The sequence below is a fragment of the Pangasianodon hypophthalmus genome, chromosome 8, assembly GCF_027358585.1.
Source record: "Pangasianodon hypophthalmus isolate fPanHyp1 chromosome 8, fPanHyp1.pri, whole genome shotgun sequence".
In the NCBI taxonomy this organism is placed as follows: domain Eukaryota; kingdom Metazoa; phylum Chordata; class Actinopteri; order Siluriformes; family Pangasiidae; genus Pangasianodon; species Pangasianodon hypophthalmus.
Genome location: NC_069717.1, coordinates 16,507,829 through 16,526,944, shown reverse-complemented (window position 1 = coordinate 16,526,944; position 19,116 = coordinate 16,507,829). Strand labels below are relative to the sequence as shown.

Below are 19,116 nucleotides of genomic sequence, written 5' to 3'. Positions count from 1 at the left end.
ACTGCAGGCGTTGACAAATCACCAGCCTGTGTCCAAGCTGTTATGTTTGGATTCATAGTTGCCATGGCAGCAGTCATCAGCATTCCTTTGCCCTTCTCTCAAGGACTGAAAATATCTCTCCTTATTATTGTCTTTTGCAAAACAAAAGGTTTTTTTTGTTATTATTTATGTATAGTTAAACAAAATGCTTTTTGGCAAAGGAAGAAATGGGCACTTTGGTCTATGTGATCAAAAAGTAGCTACAAAAGTTTTCATGCCAGTGATGCAGTGCAATGACTGAAAGTCGTGCAGGGTCAAAGCTCTACAACAGCTATGGTTATGCTGTTATGACTGTGCCCCCCTCACACCATTGTGGATCTGTCAAGCATGAATTATGTGTTCTGTTCGAATACCGAGCTGCCTCAAATTTACACAAGATTTAAGGTGAAGAGCTGCTTAAGAAATACACTATATGGCCAAAAGTTTGTGGACACCTGACCATCACACCCAAAATTGAGTCTTCCCCAAACTGTTGCCACATAGTTTGAAGCACAGAATTGCCTAGAATGTCTTGGTTGGCTGTAGAGTTATGATTTGTCTTCACTGGGACTGCAGGGCCTAGCCCACATGGTTTGCCTTGTTGGTATGGAAGAATTGTGGAAGGTGGGAAGAAATGTTGGTGTGGAAGAGCCCTGACTTCAACCCCACTAATCACTTTTGGGATGAATTGGAATGCTGACTGCACCCCAGGCCTCCTTGCCTGACATCAGTGCCTGACCTCACTAATGCTCTTGTGACTGAATGGGCAAATCCCCACAGCTACATTCCAAAAGTGGAAAGGCTTCCTAGAAGAGTGGAGGTCAACAAGCACATACAAGTGTGATTGTCAGGTGTCCACATACGTTTGGCAATATAGTGTAATTGCAGTGATTTATGCAGACCTTTTACTAGAATATTAAGAATATTTGCTATTTTTGCATTGCCATCAAACCTCCTGATTGTGGACTAAAATATCTTTATTCATTTTTTGTCTTGTTTTTAATTAAAAAGTTTTGAGATTATGTGTGAGATGAGTATGTGTGTATGTATATGTATGTATATGTATGTATATGTGTGTGTATATATGTGTATATATATATATATATATATAATATATGTGTGTGTGTGTGTGTGTGTACACTATACACAGAGTCAGGTCGGGAAGTATTTGGACAGTGGCAGAGTTTTTGTGATTTTGCCTTTATACACCAACCACAATGGATTTGAAATAAAACAATCAAGATGTAATCGAAGTATAGACTTTCAGTTTTATTTTTAGAGGTTCCGCAAAAATATGGCATTTACCATTTAGGAATTACAGCAAAGTATTTTAAGCAAAGTACTTCCATTTTCAGGGGCTCAAAGGTATTTGGACAATTGACTGACAAGAAGTTAATTGACCAGGTGCGGTCCATTCCCTCGTTACTTCAAGACAAATGAAGCAGATAAAATGTCTGGAGTTGATATCAGGTATTGAGTTGGCATTTGGCAGCTGTTTGACTGGAGCTACCAATATGAAGTCCAAAGAGATCGCAATGCAAATGAAAGAGGCCATCATTAGGATGAAAAAACAAAAGAGACCTATCAGAGAGACAGAAGAAACTTTAAGAATGGCCAAATCAACAATTTGGTACATTCTTAAGAAGAAGGAATGCTCTGGCGAGCTCAGCAACACCAAAAGGCCTGGAAGACCACAGAAGACAACTAAAGTGGTGGATCGCAGAATCCTTTCCTTGGTGAAGAAAAACCCCTTCACAACATCAACAGAAGTCAAGAATACTCTGGAGAAGGTAGGCATATCATTGTCAAAATCTACAATCAAGAGACGCCTTCATGAATACAGAGGGTTTACAACAAGGTGCAAACCATTGGTAACATTCAAGAGCAGGACGCCAGATTAGACTTTGCCAGAAAACATCTAAAAAAGCCTCCCATGTTCTAGAATAAGATTCTTTGGACTGACGAAACCAAGATTAACTTGTACCAGAATGATGGGAAAAGAAAAGTATGGCGAAAGAAAGGAACAGCTCATGATCCAACGTATACCACATCATGTGTCAAACATGGTGGAGGAAGCGTTATGTCATGGGCATGTATGGCTGCCAATTGAACAGGCCCACTGGTGTTTATTGATGATGTGGCTGCTGACAGAAGTAGCAAGATGAATTCTGAGGTGTATAGGGCTATACTCTCTGCTCACATTCAGCCAAATGCTACAAAACTGATAGGACGCCGCTTCACAGTGCAGGTGGATAATGACCCTAAACATACTGCGAAAGTAACTCAAGACTTTTTGAAAGCAAAGAAATGGAATATTCTTCAATGGCCAAGTCAGTTGCCTGATCTCATCCCAGTAGAGCATGCTTTTCACTTACTGAAGACAAGACTGAAGGCAGAAAGACCCACAAACAAGCAGCAACTGAAGGTGGCTACAGTGAAGGCATATATATATATATATATATATATATATATATATATATATATATATATATATATATATATATATATATATCTCACACATATATACATACACAGTCAGGTCCATAAGTATTTGGACAGTCACACAATTTTCATAATCTTGCCTCTGTACACCACCACAATGGATTTGAAATAAAACAACCAAGATGTGATCGAAGTGTAGAATTTCAGCTTTATTTTAAGAGGTTCCACAAAAATATGGCATTTACCATTTAGGAATTACAGCCATTTTCAACAAAGTACCTCCATTTTAGGGGCTCAAAGGTATTTAATTGTGACATAATTGTATATATAACCATAATTTTAATATTTCAATGAAAATCCTTTGCAGTCAATGACTGCCTGAAGTCTGGAGCCCATGGACATCACCAAGTTTCCACTGAGTTTCCTTTCTGGAGATGCTTTACCAGGCCTTCACTGCAGCCACCTTCGGTTGCTGCTTGTTTGTGGGTCTTTCTGCCTTCAGTCTTGTCTTCAAGAATTCACCTCAGAATTCATCTTGCTACTTCTGTCAGCAGCCACATCATCAATAAACACCAGTGAGCCTGTTCAATTGGCAGCCATACATGCCCATGACATAACGCTTCCTCCACCATGTTTGACACATGATGTGGTATACTTTGGATCATGAGCAGTTCCTTTCTTTTGCCATACTTTTCTCTTCCCATCACTCTGGTACAAATTAATCTTGGTTTCGTCAGTCCAAAGAATCTGGTGCCAGAACATGACTTGAATGTTACCAGTGGTTTGCACCTTGTTGTAAACCCTCTGTATTCATGAAGGCGTCTCTTGATTGTAGATTTTGACAATGATATGCCTACCTTCTCCAGAGTATTCTTGACTTCTGTTGATGTTGTGAAGGGGTTTTTCTTCACCAAGGAAAGGATACCGAGATCCACCACTTTAATTGTTTTCCGTGGTCTTCCAGGCCTTTTGGTGTTGCTGAGCTCGCCAGAGCATTCCTTCTTCTTAAGAATGTACCAAATTGTTGATTTGGCCATTCTTAAAGTTTCTTCTATCTCTCTTATAGATTTATGTTGTTTTTTTCGTCCTAATGATGGCCTCCTTCACTTGCATTGAGATCTCCTTGGACTTCATATTGGTAGCTCCAGTCAAACAGCTACCAAATGCCAACTCAATACCTGATATCAACTCCAGACATTTTATCTGCTTTATTTGTCTTGAAGTAACGAGGGAATGGACCGCACCTGGTCAATTAACTTCTTGTCAGTCAATTGTCCAAATACCTTTGAGCCCCTGAAAATGGAAGTACTTTGCTTAAAATACTTTCGAACCTAACTGTATGTATGTATATGTATGTATATATATATATATGTGTATATATATATATATATATATATATATATATATATATATATATATATATGTGTATATATATATATATATATATCTCACACACACACACACATACAGAGTCAGGTCCATAAGTATTTGGAGAGTCACACAATTTTCATAATCTTGCCTCTGTACACCACCACAGTGGATTTGAAATGAAGCAATCACGATGTGATTGAAGTGTAGACTTTAATACACGAGGTTTAACAAAAATATTGCATTAACCGTTTATGAATTACTGCCTTTTTTGCTGAGTCTCTCCATTTTAAGAGGCTCAAAATTGAACAAACTAATCTAATATTAATGATTATGATTATTTTTAATGCTTGGATGCAAATGCTTTGCAGTCAATGACTGCCCAAAATCTGGAACCCATGTACATCACCAAATGCTGAGTTTCCTCCCTTGAGATGCTTTGTCGGGCCTTTACTGCAGCTGCCTTCATTTGCTGCTCGTTTGTGGGTCTTTCTCCCTTCGGTTTGGCTTCAGTAAGTGAAAAGCATGTTCAACTGGGTTGAGGTCATCGAACATTTAATAACATTTAATTTCTTTGCCTTAAGAAGCTCCTGGGTTGCTTTCACAGTGTGTTTTGGGTCATTATCCATCTGTACTGTGAAGCGCCGTCCTATCAGTTTTGCAGCATTTGACTGAATCTTAGCAGAAAGTATAGCTCTGTACACTTCAGAATTCATCCTACTACTTCTGTCAGCAGTCACATCATCAATAAACACCAGTGGCCCAGTTCCATTGGCAGCCATACATGCCCATGCCATAAAACTTCTCCATACTATTCTCTTCCCATCATTCTGGTACAAGTTAATCATGAATCAGAACTGGCAGTCTTTTTTTTTTTAAAGAGGTTTTTAGCAAGGTCTGATCTGACTTTTCTGTTCTTGAGTGTTACCAGTGGTTTGCATCTTGAGGATTCATGAAGGCGTCTCTTGATTGTAGAGTTTGACAATGATAAGCCTTGTCTTCCGTGATCTTCCAGGCCTTTTGGTGTTGCTGAGCTCGCCAGTGCATTCTTTTTAAAGAATGTACCAAGTTATTGATTTCGCCACTTCTAAAGTTTCTGCTATCTCTCTGATAGGACTGTTTTGTTTTTTCACTTGCATCGACACCTCTTTGGAACGCATATTGAGCGTTCCCATGAACAGCTGCCAAATGCAAGTTCAACACTTGGAATCAACTCCAGAGCTTTTATCTCCTTAATTTGTCATGGAATAACGAGAAAACAGACCCAGACATGAAACTTCTTATTAGTCAATTGTCCGATTACTTTTGAGCCTGTGAAAATGGAGGGACTATGTAATAAAATAAAAAAAAAAGGCTGTAATTCCTAAACGGTAAATGCAATATTTTTGTTAAACCTCTTGCATTAAAGCTGAAAGTCTACACTTCAATCACATCTTGATTGCATCATTTAAAATCCATTGTGGTGGTGTACAGAGGCAAAATTACAAAAATTGTGTCACTATTCAAATACTTATCGACCTGATTTTTTGTGTGTGTGTGTATGTATGTGTGTATATATATACAGTGTGTTTTGTGTAATATTTTCATTTCTGTGTGGAATATAAAATAATGTAAGCATCCAAAATAAAACTAGGATGTCTAAAAAAGCTGTGTTAATTTTTACTCTGGTTAAAAGCACTTTTGAAATACTTTTAAAACAATGACTATATATATATATATATATATATATATATATATATATATATATATATATTATATACATACATACATATATACATATATATACAGTGAGAGTAAAAAGTATTTGATCCCTTGCTGATTTTGTTGGTTTGCCCACTAATAAAGACATGATCATTCTATACTTTTAACGGTAGATGTATTCTAACATGGAGAGACAGAATATCAAAAAGAAAATCCAGAAAATAACTTTAAAGAATATATATTAATTGATTTGTATTTCATTGAGGGAAATAAGTATTTGATCCCCTAGTATGCATTAGGAGTTCTGGCTTTTACAGACCAGTTAGACACTCCCAATCAACTTGTTACCTGAATTGAAGACACCTGTTCTAACTAATCACCTGTATGAAAGACACCTGTTCACAGAATCAGACAATCAGACAGATTCCAAACTCTCCAACATGGGTAAGACCAAAGAACTCTCTCAGGACCTCAGAGACAGGATTGTTGACCTGCACAAATCTGGAATGGGCTACAAAAACATTAGCAAGATGCTGGGTATTAAAGTAACAACCATTGGTGCAATTGTGAGAAAATTTAAGAAGTATAACATGACCATCAATAGACCTCGGTCTGGTGCTCCACAGAAGATTTCATCTCGTGGGGTGGCAATGTTCATGAGAACTGTGAGAAATCGGCCTGCAACCACACAGCGGGAGTTAGTGAATGACCTCAAGGCAGCTGGGACCACAGTCACCAGGAAAACAATTGGCAACACTTTGTGCCGCAATGGATTAAAATCCTGCAGTGCCCGAAAGGTACCCCTGCTTAAGAAGGCACATGTGGAGGCCCGCCTAAAGTATGCCAATGATCACCTCAAAGATGTACAAAGTGATTGGGAGAAGGTTCTGTGGTCAGACGAGACCAAAATTGAACTATTTGGCCTAAACTCTACTCGTCATGTGTGGAGGAAGAAAAATGCTGCCTGAGGGACAACCTCCTCCCCTCTGCCAGGAAGTTGAAAATGGGCCGTGGTTGGGTCTTCCAACATGACAACGACCCGAAGCATACAGCAAAAGCAACAAAGGAGTGGCTCAAGAAGAACCACATTAAGGTCATGGAGTGGCCCAGCCAGTCTCCGGACCTCAATCCAATCGAAAATCTATGGAGGGAGCTGAAGGTCCGAGTTGCCAAGCGACAGCCCACCAAGCTTAATGATTTAGAGAGGATCTGCAAAGAAGAGTGGGCCAAAATTCCCCCTGATATGTGTGCTAACCTTGTGGTTAACTACAACAAACGTCTGTCCGCTGTGCTTGCAAACAAAGGCTGTGCCACCAAGTATTAAGTGCTTTTGGCTAGAGGGATCAAATACTTATTTCCCTCAATGAAATAGAAATCAATTAAAATATATTCTTTAAAGTTATTTTCAGGATTTTCGTTTTGATATTCTGTCTCTCCATGTTAGAATACATCTACCATTAAAAGTATAGAATGATCATCTCTTTATTAGTGGGCAAACCAACAAAATCAGCAAGGGATCAAATACTTTTTACTCTCACTGTATATATATGTATATATGTATGTATGTATATAATATATATATATATGTATGTATGTATATAATATATATATATATATATATATATATATATATATATATATATATATATATATATATATATATATATAGTCATTGTTTTAAAAGTATTTCAAAAGTGCTTTTAACCAGAGTAAAAATTAACACAGCTTTTTTAGACATCCTAGTTTTATTTTGGATGCTTACATTATTTTATATTCCACACAGAAATGAAAATATTACACAAAACACAAAAACTACCAGGGTCAAAATTATTAGCCCCCCACATTCTAATAGTCAATTGTGTATCCTTTTTGCTGTATCCTTTTTGCAGTTGTTTGTTGTAATCATCAACAAGTCTCTGACACGTCATTTGAGGAATCCTGGCCCATTCTTCTTTGGCGAATCTCTCAAGTTCCTCCAGATTCGATGGTTTTCTGGCATGGACATTTTTCTTTAGGTCACCCCACATATTTTCTATTGGATTTAAGTCAGGGCTTTGTGCAGGCCATTCACCTTGTTCGTCTGGAGATAGTTCTTCACCAAGAGAGACGTATGTTTAGGATCGTTGTCATGTTGGAAGATGAAGCGATGAGTCAGACCTAGTTTCACTGCTGACTGCTTAAGGTTTTCTTTCAAAATATCCACATATTTTTCTTTATTCATGATCCCTTCCACCTTGACAAGATTTCCAGTTCCAGATGCACTGAAGGTACTCCCACCACCGTGTTTCACTGTGGGGACGGTGTTCTTTGGGTTGAATGCCTCTCCCTTTTTTCTCCAAACGTAAGCAGTGTCTCTGTGGCCAGAGAGCTCTAGTTTAGTCTCATCAGACCATAAGACACACTTCCAGTATGAATAATCTTTCTCCAGGTTGTCCTGAGCATACTTAAGTCTGGCTTGAAGGTGTCTTTTCTTCAAAAGTGGAGTTTTTCTTGCTCTGCAACCTCGCAGTTCATTCCTGTGCAGAGCTCTAGTGATGGTCTTCTTAGAGACTATGATTCCTTATGTGGCCAAGTCATTCGCTAGTGTCTTGGCAGTTGTTCTGGGGTCTTTAGACACATCTCTCACTAGTTTTCTTTCCAGTGTCTTTGAAATCTTTCGCTTCCTACCTCTGCCAGGCTTGTTCTGCACTGTGTGGCTTTCTTTGAATTTCCGGATTATACCTCTCACTCCGGTTCTTGAGACTTGGAAACGCTTGGATAGCTTTGTATATCCTTCTCCTGTTTTATGTGCATCAATAATTCTTTGTCTCAAGTCCAAACTGATTTCCTTTGTTTTTGGCATGTTGCTTTCTCAAATGACAGCTCAATGACCCATACTGAGGCTTTTATACCTTAATTTAACTTAATTATTGAGTGAGACCACCTGTTTCACCTGATCACCTTTACGCACATCACCTGTGAAGGTAAAGGACTTAATAAATGATCATTTCTTATGGGGGGCTAATAATAATGTCCCTGGTCATTTTAGCTTTTTCTTACATAACAATGTTTTGGTGTGTAAATATAAATATTTTGGTCCTTCTAGCGAAAAATAGTATGTTCAGAAATGCTGTGTTAAAAATTCCTTGCTCTGTTAAATAGGTACTTGGGAATATCTTGAGGAAACTTAAAATTTCATAGGGGGGCTAATAATTTTGTCCTCAACTGTACATAAACACACACACAGTCAGGTCCATAAGTATTTGGACAGTCACACAATTTTCATAATCTTGTCTCTGTACACCACCACGGGTTAATTGATTTATTTATATATATATATATATATATATATATATATATATATATATATATATATATATATATATATATATATATATATATATATAATTAATTATGTTTTTTCTTGTTTTATATATGATTTCTTTTGTTGCTTGCAGGTTCAGAGGGAAAACTCACTGTAGTGGCCCAAAAAATGAATGTGCTTTCAGGTATGATTGTATGGAGTTAATTTTGTGCCAAAAGTTTCAAATAAAATCAGTTTTTGTTTATCAAAAAATAATTGGAAAAAATATTTTGCAAATCTGTAATGAGAATCGAATAAAAATAAATCTTTCAGAAGGATTACTTCTGATTCATACTCTCATTTTGCTTTCATTTTGTTCTATTTGTGGATTTTTCTCGTGCTGTTTTTTTGCTTCTGGAAACTTTCTTTTTCTTCTGCAATCTTTTTTTTTGCTTCGAATGCTCAGCAGCAGGGAAACTGTGTTGCTTTTAAAAGCTGACAAAAATAATAAGGGTTCCTACTGAATTGTAAGTAGTTGCATTCACACATATTTCTTTATGTGCCTTCATTCCATCCAGGTAAGTAGCAGTTAAAAAGATAACTAGGTGACGAGGCTGAAGATAGCTTCTTATTCACCAGCCTAATTCTAATTTTTTTGTTTCCACTTTCTGCCTAATTCTGATACCATTATCTCGTCCTTATGAAAGTGTCTCAAAAATCTGGCAAATCTGCCTGAAGCTAAGTATAATATACTTCCAAATTCTCAGTGTGAAGAAATTTACTGTAGATTTGTTTAAAAAATAATAGCCCTGTGAATTTGGCGTTTGAGACAATTTCATATGAAAATAAGTGTAATATATTATTGAAATAATGAGATAACGGCATCTAATCGGAATTAGGCAGAAAGTGAAATTTGCCTGCTTCCGATAGTCTTAAATGCAATATTCGCAGGCCCATTATTAAAAAATTCTGCAGCCTTTCATCATACTGAGTATTTCTACAATACATTACACTTATTTTCATATAAAATTGTCAGATTTTTGGGATGTTTTGTGAATGAAGAGAGAGTGGTGTGGGAAATTGTATGTGAAATTAGTGCTTTTCATGGCGCCATCTACAGGCACGAGATCGGATGACCTGGACCTTTTAAGGTGGAAATGGAAAATCTGGATAAGGAACCAGCTTCAGCCTCGTCACCTAGCTAATTTATCTGTTTAAACTGCTACTTAACTGGATGGAATGAAGACATTTGTATGATAAAGAAATCATGAATGCATCTACAAGCAATTCAGTAGCTATTCATAGTATTTTTGACAGCTTTTTAATGCAACTACAGTACAGTTTCCCTCCTGCTGAACACTCGACTCCATTCGTTCCGTTATGTCAGAGAACATTCCACCTTTAATGGGGTGGCCGTGGCTAAATTACAACGCACCTTCCACTCCAAAATCAGTTGACCAATCTAAGATCCACTCCCAAAAAATGTGCCGAAAGTCAGAAGCAAAAAAATATTGCAAAAGAGTGATTCCAGAAGCAAAAAACTGCAAGAGAAAATCTGCAAATTGAAAGAAAATTAAAGTGAAATGAGAGTATGAATCAGAAGTAATATTTTGAAAAATTTATTTTGATTTACATTACTTGCATTTACGATATACTGTATGTTTTATATTTTGTTAATTAATATTTTTATATATGAGTCTTACATTGCCCTTGGTTTTTTTTTTTACCAGCTTCACTGATTTCAATGTATGATTTCAGTGTTTCTGTATTCTATGTGCAGGGATTAAAAGCTGTAGCCGCCACTCAGTCTCTGGCTCCTCCAGCCAGTCACTCAGCTCCAGTGTGGCTCTGCAATTTATCCCGTTTTTGCAGCATGAAGGTGAGCAACGTCTCCTCTACTGAGCCTCAGGAGTAGCTAAGCATGAGTAATTACCTCGTTGTGAATATCTTGCTGATTTTGTGTGATAGTACATGAGGGGACACTGGTGCATGCTGTGTCTGTGATGTCTCAATGGATGGCACATCTGAATGTGGAGGTTCCAGCTGCTCTGAGAGACTGGCTTAAGAAAGCCTTCACACTGAAGTCCTCCACCTCCCCTGTGCGCCACGCCTACCTGCAGGCCATGCTCAGAGCCTTCAAAGGTCAGCATTTATGTTTACTCTGTATTTTATTTAATTAATTAATATTTATGTATTTATTTAAAATAATTATTTCTCTGTCAGTTTGTTCATTGTTCCTCAATTTTTGTTTGATGCTCTGGGCACAATTGTTTGTGTGATTGAATAGTGTGAATCTCTGTATTCCTCTGTTGTTTATAGGAGACACCTTGAGCCAGGCTGTGGATCTCGTTCCTCTCCTCATCCAGACGGTAGAGAAAGCGGCTGCTCAGAGCTCCCAGCATGCTCTTCTCTCTGAGGCCGTGGCAGCTTCAGTGCTGCTATGTCACCTCTCCATGCTGGACTCAATTCCTGGTGAGGCATTCCATGTTTGGGAATTCAAATCATGACAGTTTTGTTTAATGGTCTTTTTGGTGAAAGTGTAGCTGTAATCTCTCTTACCTTATGGAACATTATAATTCTGAAATAAATTATTTGAGCAGTATAATTTGAAGTTGCTTTTTTGTTGCCTGTTGATTTGATTCTTTCTGGCTTGGTATATTTATATGGTTTGATGTTTCTGTAGAATCTAAACTGATCACCTTTTGGAACCTGATTTTGGATGAGAAAAAACCACTCTTTACCACAGAGAAATTTCTTGGGCAGACCAGTGAGGAAGGTTAGTGTCTCTCACAGTCACCTACTGATAATTTGGACCGGCACTTCAGTATGTTCCAACTAATTTGTGTGTATTTTTTTTTCCTCAGCACTGTGCACTGTACTGCAGCTGTGTGAGAGACTGTTCCTGGACCAGCCGCAGAGGCTCAATAACAGCAAGGCTCAGTCAGTTCTAACCCATTACATCTAAAATCATGCTGCATGTCTTGATGGAAAGGCACCAGTATTCTCAGCATTACCTTGAGTTGCTTCTCTCTGTCTCTAGTGGGCTTTCCATCCATCTGGTTTTATGTGAATTTTGAATTAGTACATGAATGGTAATGATAGAAAATCAGAGAAAATGGCTAAATTTTTTTTAAAAAGTTTTTTTTTCATTGTGACTAAGGAGAAATATGTTTGTAGCTACAAAAAGGAGATGCAAAAAGAATGCTAAAGGCAAATTTGTGCAAATGAACGGTCTGTTAACAATCATGTTTCAGTAGTTAATGCCACTTTCGTTGTTGAAATGGGTACATTTAAAAAATGCATGCTTCTATACTATCCAATCAGCCAATTATGTGGAAGCCCCGTAATGCGTAAAATCATGCAGATAGAGGTAAACAGCTTCAGTTTGTTTTCACATCGGACATCAGCAGAGAGGAAAAAATGTGATCTCAATGATTTTGGCCATAGCATTGTTCTTGGTGCCAGTAGTGCTGGGTGATGAATGTTTTATCGCGGTTTTATATGTGTGTGTGTGTGTGTGTGTGTGTGTGTGTGTGTGTGTGTGTGTATATATATATATATATATATATATATATATATATATATATATATATATATATATGTATATATATATATATATATATGTGTGTGTGTGTGTGTGTGTGTGTGTGTGTGTGTGTGTGTATGCGCATATTTAATCTTTTGATTAAAACATCCATAAATGCTATTTAAAATTTTAAACCAAAGTGAAGGAAAAACAGCCTTCTTAACCTGATAAATGCCGCCTACAGCCTGCGCTACTCCCAAACACTGCACGCTTAGATTAAAAAAATTAATTAATTAAGATAAACAGGCAGCATTTTGCCAAGGACTGAGCTTGAAACAAAGGTCCAAGTAGCACTTCAGAGATATGGAATTGATACAGATTTGAAAAGTCAGATGAACAAGTTTATGTAAAATATAATTATATCCGGTAATTCGCCAGTTCGGAATTACGTCATTTGGGAAAATGGACGCCCCCATATTCGTATTTTGTTAATAACAAGCTAGGGAGCTAAAGTATATTTTATTTCTCACACAGAGAAGAGTTTGGTCAGTGTTTTAGATTTAACAAACAAAATATGTCTGTATGTTGATCCAAATCTAATACTTGTATGTAGTATAACTCATTTAAAGGTAAGAAGTTTTGCTTTGTTTTTTCTAATGCCGTGCGCAGCCATTTTAATTTGACGTCACTCAGTAAATTGGGAAGGAACTCGGATCTGAGAAGAGTACTCCATGTTAACTTCCCCATTTACTTTGTAAGGAAAGAAGGGTTTGCTATGTTGTGCAAAAGTAGTAACAGCTGTCTATAGAATGTGGTTCAAACATTTGGATGTAAACGTATGTTCTGTCACACTCTCTCTCTCTCTCTCTCTCTCTCTCTCTCTCTCTCTCTCTCTCCCTCCCTCTCTCCCCCTCTCCCCCTCTCTCTAGGATGTACCACCGGGCCATGGTGGCTGTGCTCCTGTGCCGAGTGTATCAGGTACGGAAGCGTGCCCATCAGAGCATAAAGAAACTTCTTTCCTCACTGGGTGGCTCTAGCCTTGCCCACGGCCTTCTGGGAGAACTGTGTGTCGTCATCAACAAACATAAGGTCAGAGTTTTTTCTTTATCAGAAGGGAAAGTAGTTTTTGTCAGTGAGCTTACTACCTTATTTTTTTTGGTTTTTGTTATTGTTAAACTGTCTGTCTTAGGTTTTGCCTCCAGAGGCTCTTCAGACTGAGACAGGAGAATGGACTGAGTTGGGTCGCTTATATATCCCTCCATGGATCCTCTTAGAGGCTCTGAGGGTGCTGTGCTCAGCAGCAGGCCAGTGGAATGACTCCAGCGAGGCTGAAAAACTGGCCCTAGATATGATTATCGTGGCCCACCATCCCTCCATTGGTTAGTTACATATCTCTCTCTCTCTTTACATATATATATATGTATGTGTGTGTGTGTGTATATATATATGTATGTGTATATATATATATTGTATATATGTATAAAGTTTTTATTTGTCAGTGCTTAAATAACAGTTTTGTGGTCCCCACTAGTTTTTATAAACAAACAAATAATCTCAGGTGACCAAAAAAACACACAACAAATTTCAATATGTAGTCATTTTTTCTCAAAAAGTAAACTAACATTCAGTAAACAAGTGGAAAAAATAAGTAGAGCCGATAATTGTGTACTTTCGTTTTCCCATGACTGTGTGAGAGACTTTGATCTCAATGGTTGTTGGTGTCAGATGGACTGTTCATTTATTCATTGATTCATAGGGTTGCTATGGCAGCAAGCTGAAAAGGTCACCCCAGACTTCTCTATTCCTGGCCGCAGATTACAGCTCCTGCTGGGGGGGGGCTCCCCAGACGTAAATTATTAACGATAATAAGCGATAAGATTGCCATGCTGTGACAAATTACCTGATAAATGTCAGTAATCTTGTATTTTAGTTTAGTGGCTTGTTATTTACTTAAGCCATGCGCTTAAGAAGTCCACTTTAGAAGGTGCCAAGAGAACATCCGCACATACCAGGGATTTTACCTCTAGACCCATACTGAACACCTCTCCAATCTTTACTGCATCTTGATATCCTGTTCATGAAAATCGCAGAAACTGGAGAATGGAGACAAGACAAACCCTTGACAGAGTCCAACACCCACCTTAAATGGTTTCAACCTAATGCCAGTAATGTGGACGCAATTCTCCTTGTGCGTATACACAGACCGGGTTTCACAGTGGAACCCACATTGTTACTCCTGAATCCTAATTTTAACTATCACATGTAGTCTCACACTTTTGTTACTTTCTTAAAAATAGAGACTACTATCCCAGTTTGGAATTGGAACACACACTTTTGTTACTTTTTTAAAGATAAAGACTACTATCCCAGTTTGCCAGTCCAAATACTCTGGCCCATATCGCCATGCCACATTGAAAAGGCGCGTTAACCACACAACCACACCCTTGTTCAGTGACTTCAACGTCTCTGGCTGAACCTCATCCACCCTGCAGTCTTGCCACCATGCAGGTTTCTAACCATTATAATAACCTCAACAACATAAATAGAACAGAGATTTCTCCTTCTTGGAAAACTTGGGGAGACTGAGCTTGACTAGAGAATAACAGTTTAAAAAAAAAATCTGGTTCAAAAAAACAACTTGGTCCAAGTGTTTTCAGTGCCACTAAAAGAATGTGGGTAGTACGATGGACTATCTTTCTGTAAAAACAGATCATGGAGACATCTTAATCATTCATATTCTAAAACTGTCATATCACCGACCCCTAACCAGGACCTTTCTAGAGCTGCCTGTCTGGCCAAACTCAATAACCAGGCTAGAGCAGCCTTGGTCAGGGAATTGACGAAGAACCCAATGGCGACTCTAACAGAGTTTCAGAAATCCTCTGCAGAGATGGGATAACCTACTGGAAGGACAACCATCACAGAAATAATCCATCAGTCCTATATGTTAGAGTGGTTAGATGGAAGCCCCTCCTGAGTAAAAGGCATATGGAAAGGACTTCAGGGACTCTAAGAGCATGAAGAAAAGAATTTTTTGGTGTAATACGACAAAAATTGAACCCATGGTGATGGCAGCCTCATTCTATGGGGGTGCTTCTCAGTGGCAGGGTTAGGGAGACAGGTCAGAATTAAGGAAAAGATGAATGCGGCCAAATACAAATTCAAAGACGAAACCCATAGAACATCTGTGGAGTGACCTGAAGATGGCCGGTTCTATCCAATCTGATTGAGCTTGAGAGCATCTGCTAGGGAGAATAGGAGAAACTGTCCAAATCCAGGTGCGCAAAGCTTTAACTTGCCCAAGAAGATTTGAAAATAAAGGGTCTGAATACTGATATAAATGAGAGATTTCGATGATTTGACTTTTAGTAAATGTGCAAAATTGTCAAAAAACTTGTTTTTGCATGTTATTGTGTGTACTGGTGACAAAAAAGTAAATTTAATCCATTTAAATTAAACATACAACACAATAATGTGTACGAAAAGTGAAGGGGTCTGAATATTTTCTGAATCCACTGTATATGCTCTTTTTTCATTGTTTTCATTGATTTCATTGTTAACTTCTGCTTTGTTAATTTATTGGTCTATGAATTCTTTCAACATTGTTATACTAAGGTCACCTTGTGATAGTACAATATGTTTTTTCTTTTACACAGTGGCTGTCAAATCAGAATTGTGGCCTTTGCTGTTGTCTAGCATGAAGATGGATGCTGCTGTGTTTATTGACCAACATATGCAGACAATCCTCCCTCTACTGCTGGAGGGAAATGCTGACAACCAGGTGTGACTCCTATTTTATTTATATGATCACACAAACAACAACAGATGTTTTGTTGTGTATTGCTTTTACTTGTCAGTGATGTAATGATGCGTCTTTGAAAGTGCCTAATTAAGGTCCCCACCCCGGTTCTAGGCTGTAAAAAATGCCATTGGGGAGTTGTCAGTCCTTTCTCCTGGGAAACTGCTCCCTTGTGTAATGAACCATGTGATCCAGAGGCTGTCCAATCCATCGCTGAAGCAGGTGACACGTCAGGAATATGCCATCATGAAGACACCGGAGGGGGAGCTGTATGACAAGAGCATCATCATGAGGTAAGAGAGGAAACTCTTAAGTGTGGAGCAGAGATCATTTCAGTTACTCTTTTTCTGTATGTTCATTGATTTAATTATTTACTGTTTGTCTTTGCTACTTATAAAGTCTGCGCAGAATTTGTCCCTTGTACACTGTTTGGCGCAATATTGATTTCTTCTTATATTAACCCTACACTTCCCATCATGCTCATTCAGCGCCCAGCAAGAGAGCATTAAAAAGGGCAACATGAAGAGAGAAAATAAGGCATACTCCTTCAAAGAACAGATAATCGAACTTGAGCTACAGGAAGTAAGAAGTTTTGGTTTTAATATGATTAATTTCCTATTTTTTTTTTCTTTTTCCCATTTTCTTTTTTAACTTTTACTTATTTTTACTTTGCCTCTTCTTCAGGAAATCAGAAAGAAGAAAGGAATTAAAGACGAGGTGCAGCTTACTAGCAAACAAAGGGACATGATGCAGAACCAGCTGGAGAAAGAGTCCTCTATCCGGAAGAAACTGCAACGGGTGATAACAATTAGGACTGACCAATATTGCATTTCATCATGGGAATTTTTAACACTTTCATTACTAATAGTGAAGTATATTTTTGTATTAATTGGAGGTTTTTATAAATCCTTCACTGCAGTTTTGCTAGCTGCAGTAAATCAAAATCAAAATATCATATAGTGTTGCACAGAAATGTCTGTGATATCATGGTATGATATTTTTCTATATTGCCCAACTCTTAATCCCACAGTCAGAATGCTATTAATGCTTTTAGATCATTTGGTTTTTTTTGACCCCTAAGGGATGCCAGTTAAGTTGTATTGGATAACTGACTTGGTAAAACACACTTACACAAGCATTCCAAAGCACATCTCAAAATGCGTGGGTTTTAGGGACTGTCACAGTCAATACTACATGGCATGGCTGCAACCATCTTAAATGACACATTTTGGTAAAATATTAACACTAAAGGCAGCTGTAAATGACCATCTCCAATTAATCACTTAATCACAGGTTTCCAGTGATGTGAATGAATCAAATCCAAGATTGCAATCTCTTTCAGTGCTAGCTAGCCAGCTGTTTTTCAGGACAAATATTTACGGCTAATTTACAGTTAGGTCCTTTAATCATGGGAAATTCTTCTACAAGTTTTTCTACATATACAGAATATCAATGCATGTTTTAAAATATATCCAGGTGTTACTTTAGGCACTTAGTACACTCACTGTCCACTTTATTAGGAACACTTGGACACCTGCTCATTTATGCAGTTATTCAATCAGCCAATCTTGTGGCAGCAGCACAATGCATAAAATCATGCAGATACAGGTCAGCAGCTTTAGTCATCAAAATATGATCTCTGACTTTAACCATGGCAGGTTGGTGCCAGATGAGCTAGATTGAGTATTTCAGAAACTGCTGGTCAGGTTCCACTCCTGTCAGCTAAGAACAGGGATCTGAGGCTATCATGGGCACAGACTCACCGAAATAGTTGAAGACTGGAAAAAGACCAAGTGATTTATTTATTTTTTTTTTTGTTTCTAATTTTCATCTGTCAAGTTTGGGTGTGCCCACTGTAGCTTCAGATTCCTGTTCTTGGCTAACAGGAGTGGAACCTGATTTGGTCTTCAGCTGTTGTGTCCACCTCAATTTTTGATGTTTTGTGCATGCTGAGATGCTTTTCTGCTCACTACAGTTACAGAGAGTGATCATATGAGTTACTATAGCCTTCCTGGCAACTCAAACCAATCTTTCTCAAATCAATCAATTTTCCTCTGACTTCTCTTAATTAACAAGGAGTTTCCACCCACAGAACTCTGACTCACTCAATGTTTTTTGTTTTTTGCACTATTCTGTGTAAGCTCTAGAGACAGTTGTGTGTGAAAATCCCAGATGAGCACTTAATGAAATACTTCAAATCAGCCCTTCTGGTACCAACCTCCATGCCAAGATCAAAGTCACAGAGATCACACTTTTTCTTCATTCTGATGTTTGACGTGAACGTTAACTGAAGCTCTTGACCTGTATCTGCATGATTTTTTGCATTGCGCTGCTGTTACATGATTGGCTGATTAGATAACTGCATGAATGTGCAGGTGTACAGGTGTTCCTAGTACCATGGATGGTGAGTGTAAATTATGCTTTCTCTAAGCTACTGTCTGAGCTCATTTCTTTCTTTTTCAGTTGGAGATGGAGTTGCAGTGTACAGTGGGGCTTTTGGAGGCCATTATGGCTCGTCACCCTCCTCAGATTTCTCACCACATTCCTGGAGTCCTTCATGTGCTCTTGCCCCTCCTGCACTCACCATTAGCTGCTCCCCATGTGCACCAAACCTTCCTCCATATTGGCACATGCGTCCTGCAAAAGCAGCTGCACTTCCTAGGTAAGAGCTCCCATTCTAGTTTTGTTGTTGTTTATTAGCATAGTACAGCCTTTTTTGTTTGTTTAATGTAAGTTTTAAAGTTCTACATTCAATCTTCTAAATGGCCTTTCGCACCGCAGGAACCTTTTCATAGTACCTGAACTAATTGTGGAACTACCCACTTTTTGGCATTTTCGGACCTCCGGAACTGGGTGCGATTTTAGTATCGGACTGCCTTTTTCAAATTAGCTCCGGAGCAGGGTCTAACCAGCACAACTGGTACTATCCGTGATGTAAGTAGACGTTGATTGGCCAAACACGTACGAAAACGCCCTCAC

At 38.2% G+C, this 19,116-nt stretch overlaps 1 protein-coding gene across 1 annotated transcript in view; it reads left to right on the top strand.

Annotated features, from left to right (window-relative positions):
- Positions 1-19,116, top strand: part of gcn1 (GCN1 activator of EIF2AK4) — a 58,106-nt gene that overhangs the window by 7,556 nt on the left and 31,434 nt on the right. Inside the window, exons 12-24 of the mRNA XM_026910721.3 lie at positions 8,967-9,017; positions 10,593-10,691; positions 10,781-10,954; positions 11,132-11,284; positions 11,496-11,588; positions 11,677-11,752; positions 13,268-13,427; positions 13,528-13,717; positions 15,995-16,119; positions 16,252-16,430; positions 16,626-16,719; positions 16,822-16,935; positions 18,601-18,799. Of these exons, the coding sequence (XP_026766522.1) occupies positions 8,967-9,017; positions 10,593-10,691; positions 10,781-10,954; positions 11,132-11,284; positions 11,496-11,588; positions 11,677-11,752; positions 13,268-13,427; positions 13,528-13,717; positions 15,995-16,119; positions 16,252-16,430; positions 16,626-16,719; positions 16,822-16,935; positions 18,601-18,799 (1,707 nt within the window). The remainder of the gene's footprint in view (positions 1-8,966; positions 9,018-10,592; positions 10,692-10,780; positions 10,955-11,131; positions 11,285-11,495; positions 11,589-11,676; positions 11,753-13,267; positions 13,428-13,527; positions 13,718-15,994; positions 16,120-16,251; positions 16,431-16,625; positions 16,720-16,821; positions 16,936-18,600; positions 18,800-19,116) is intronic.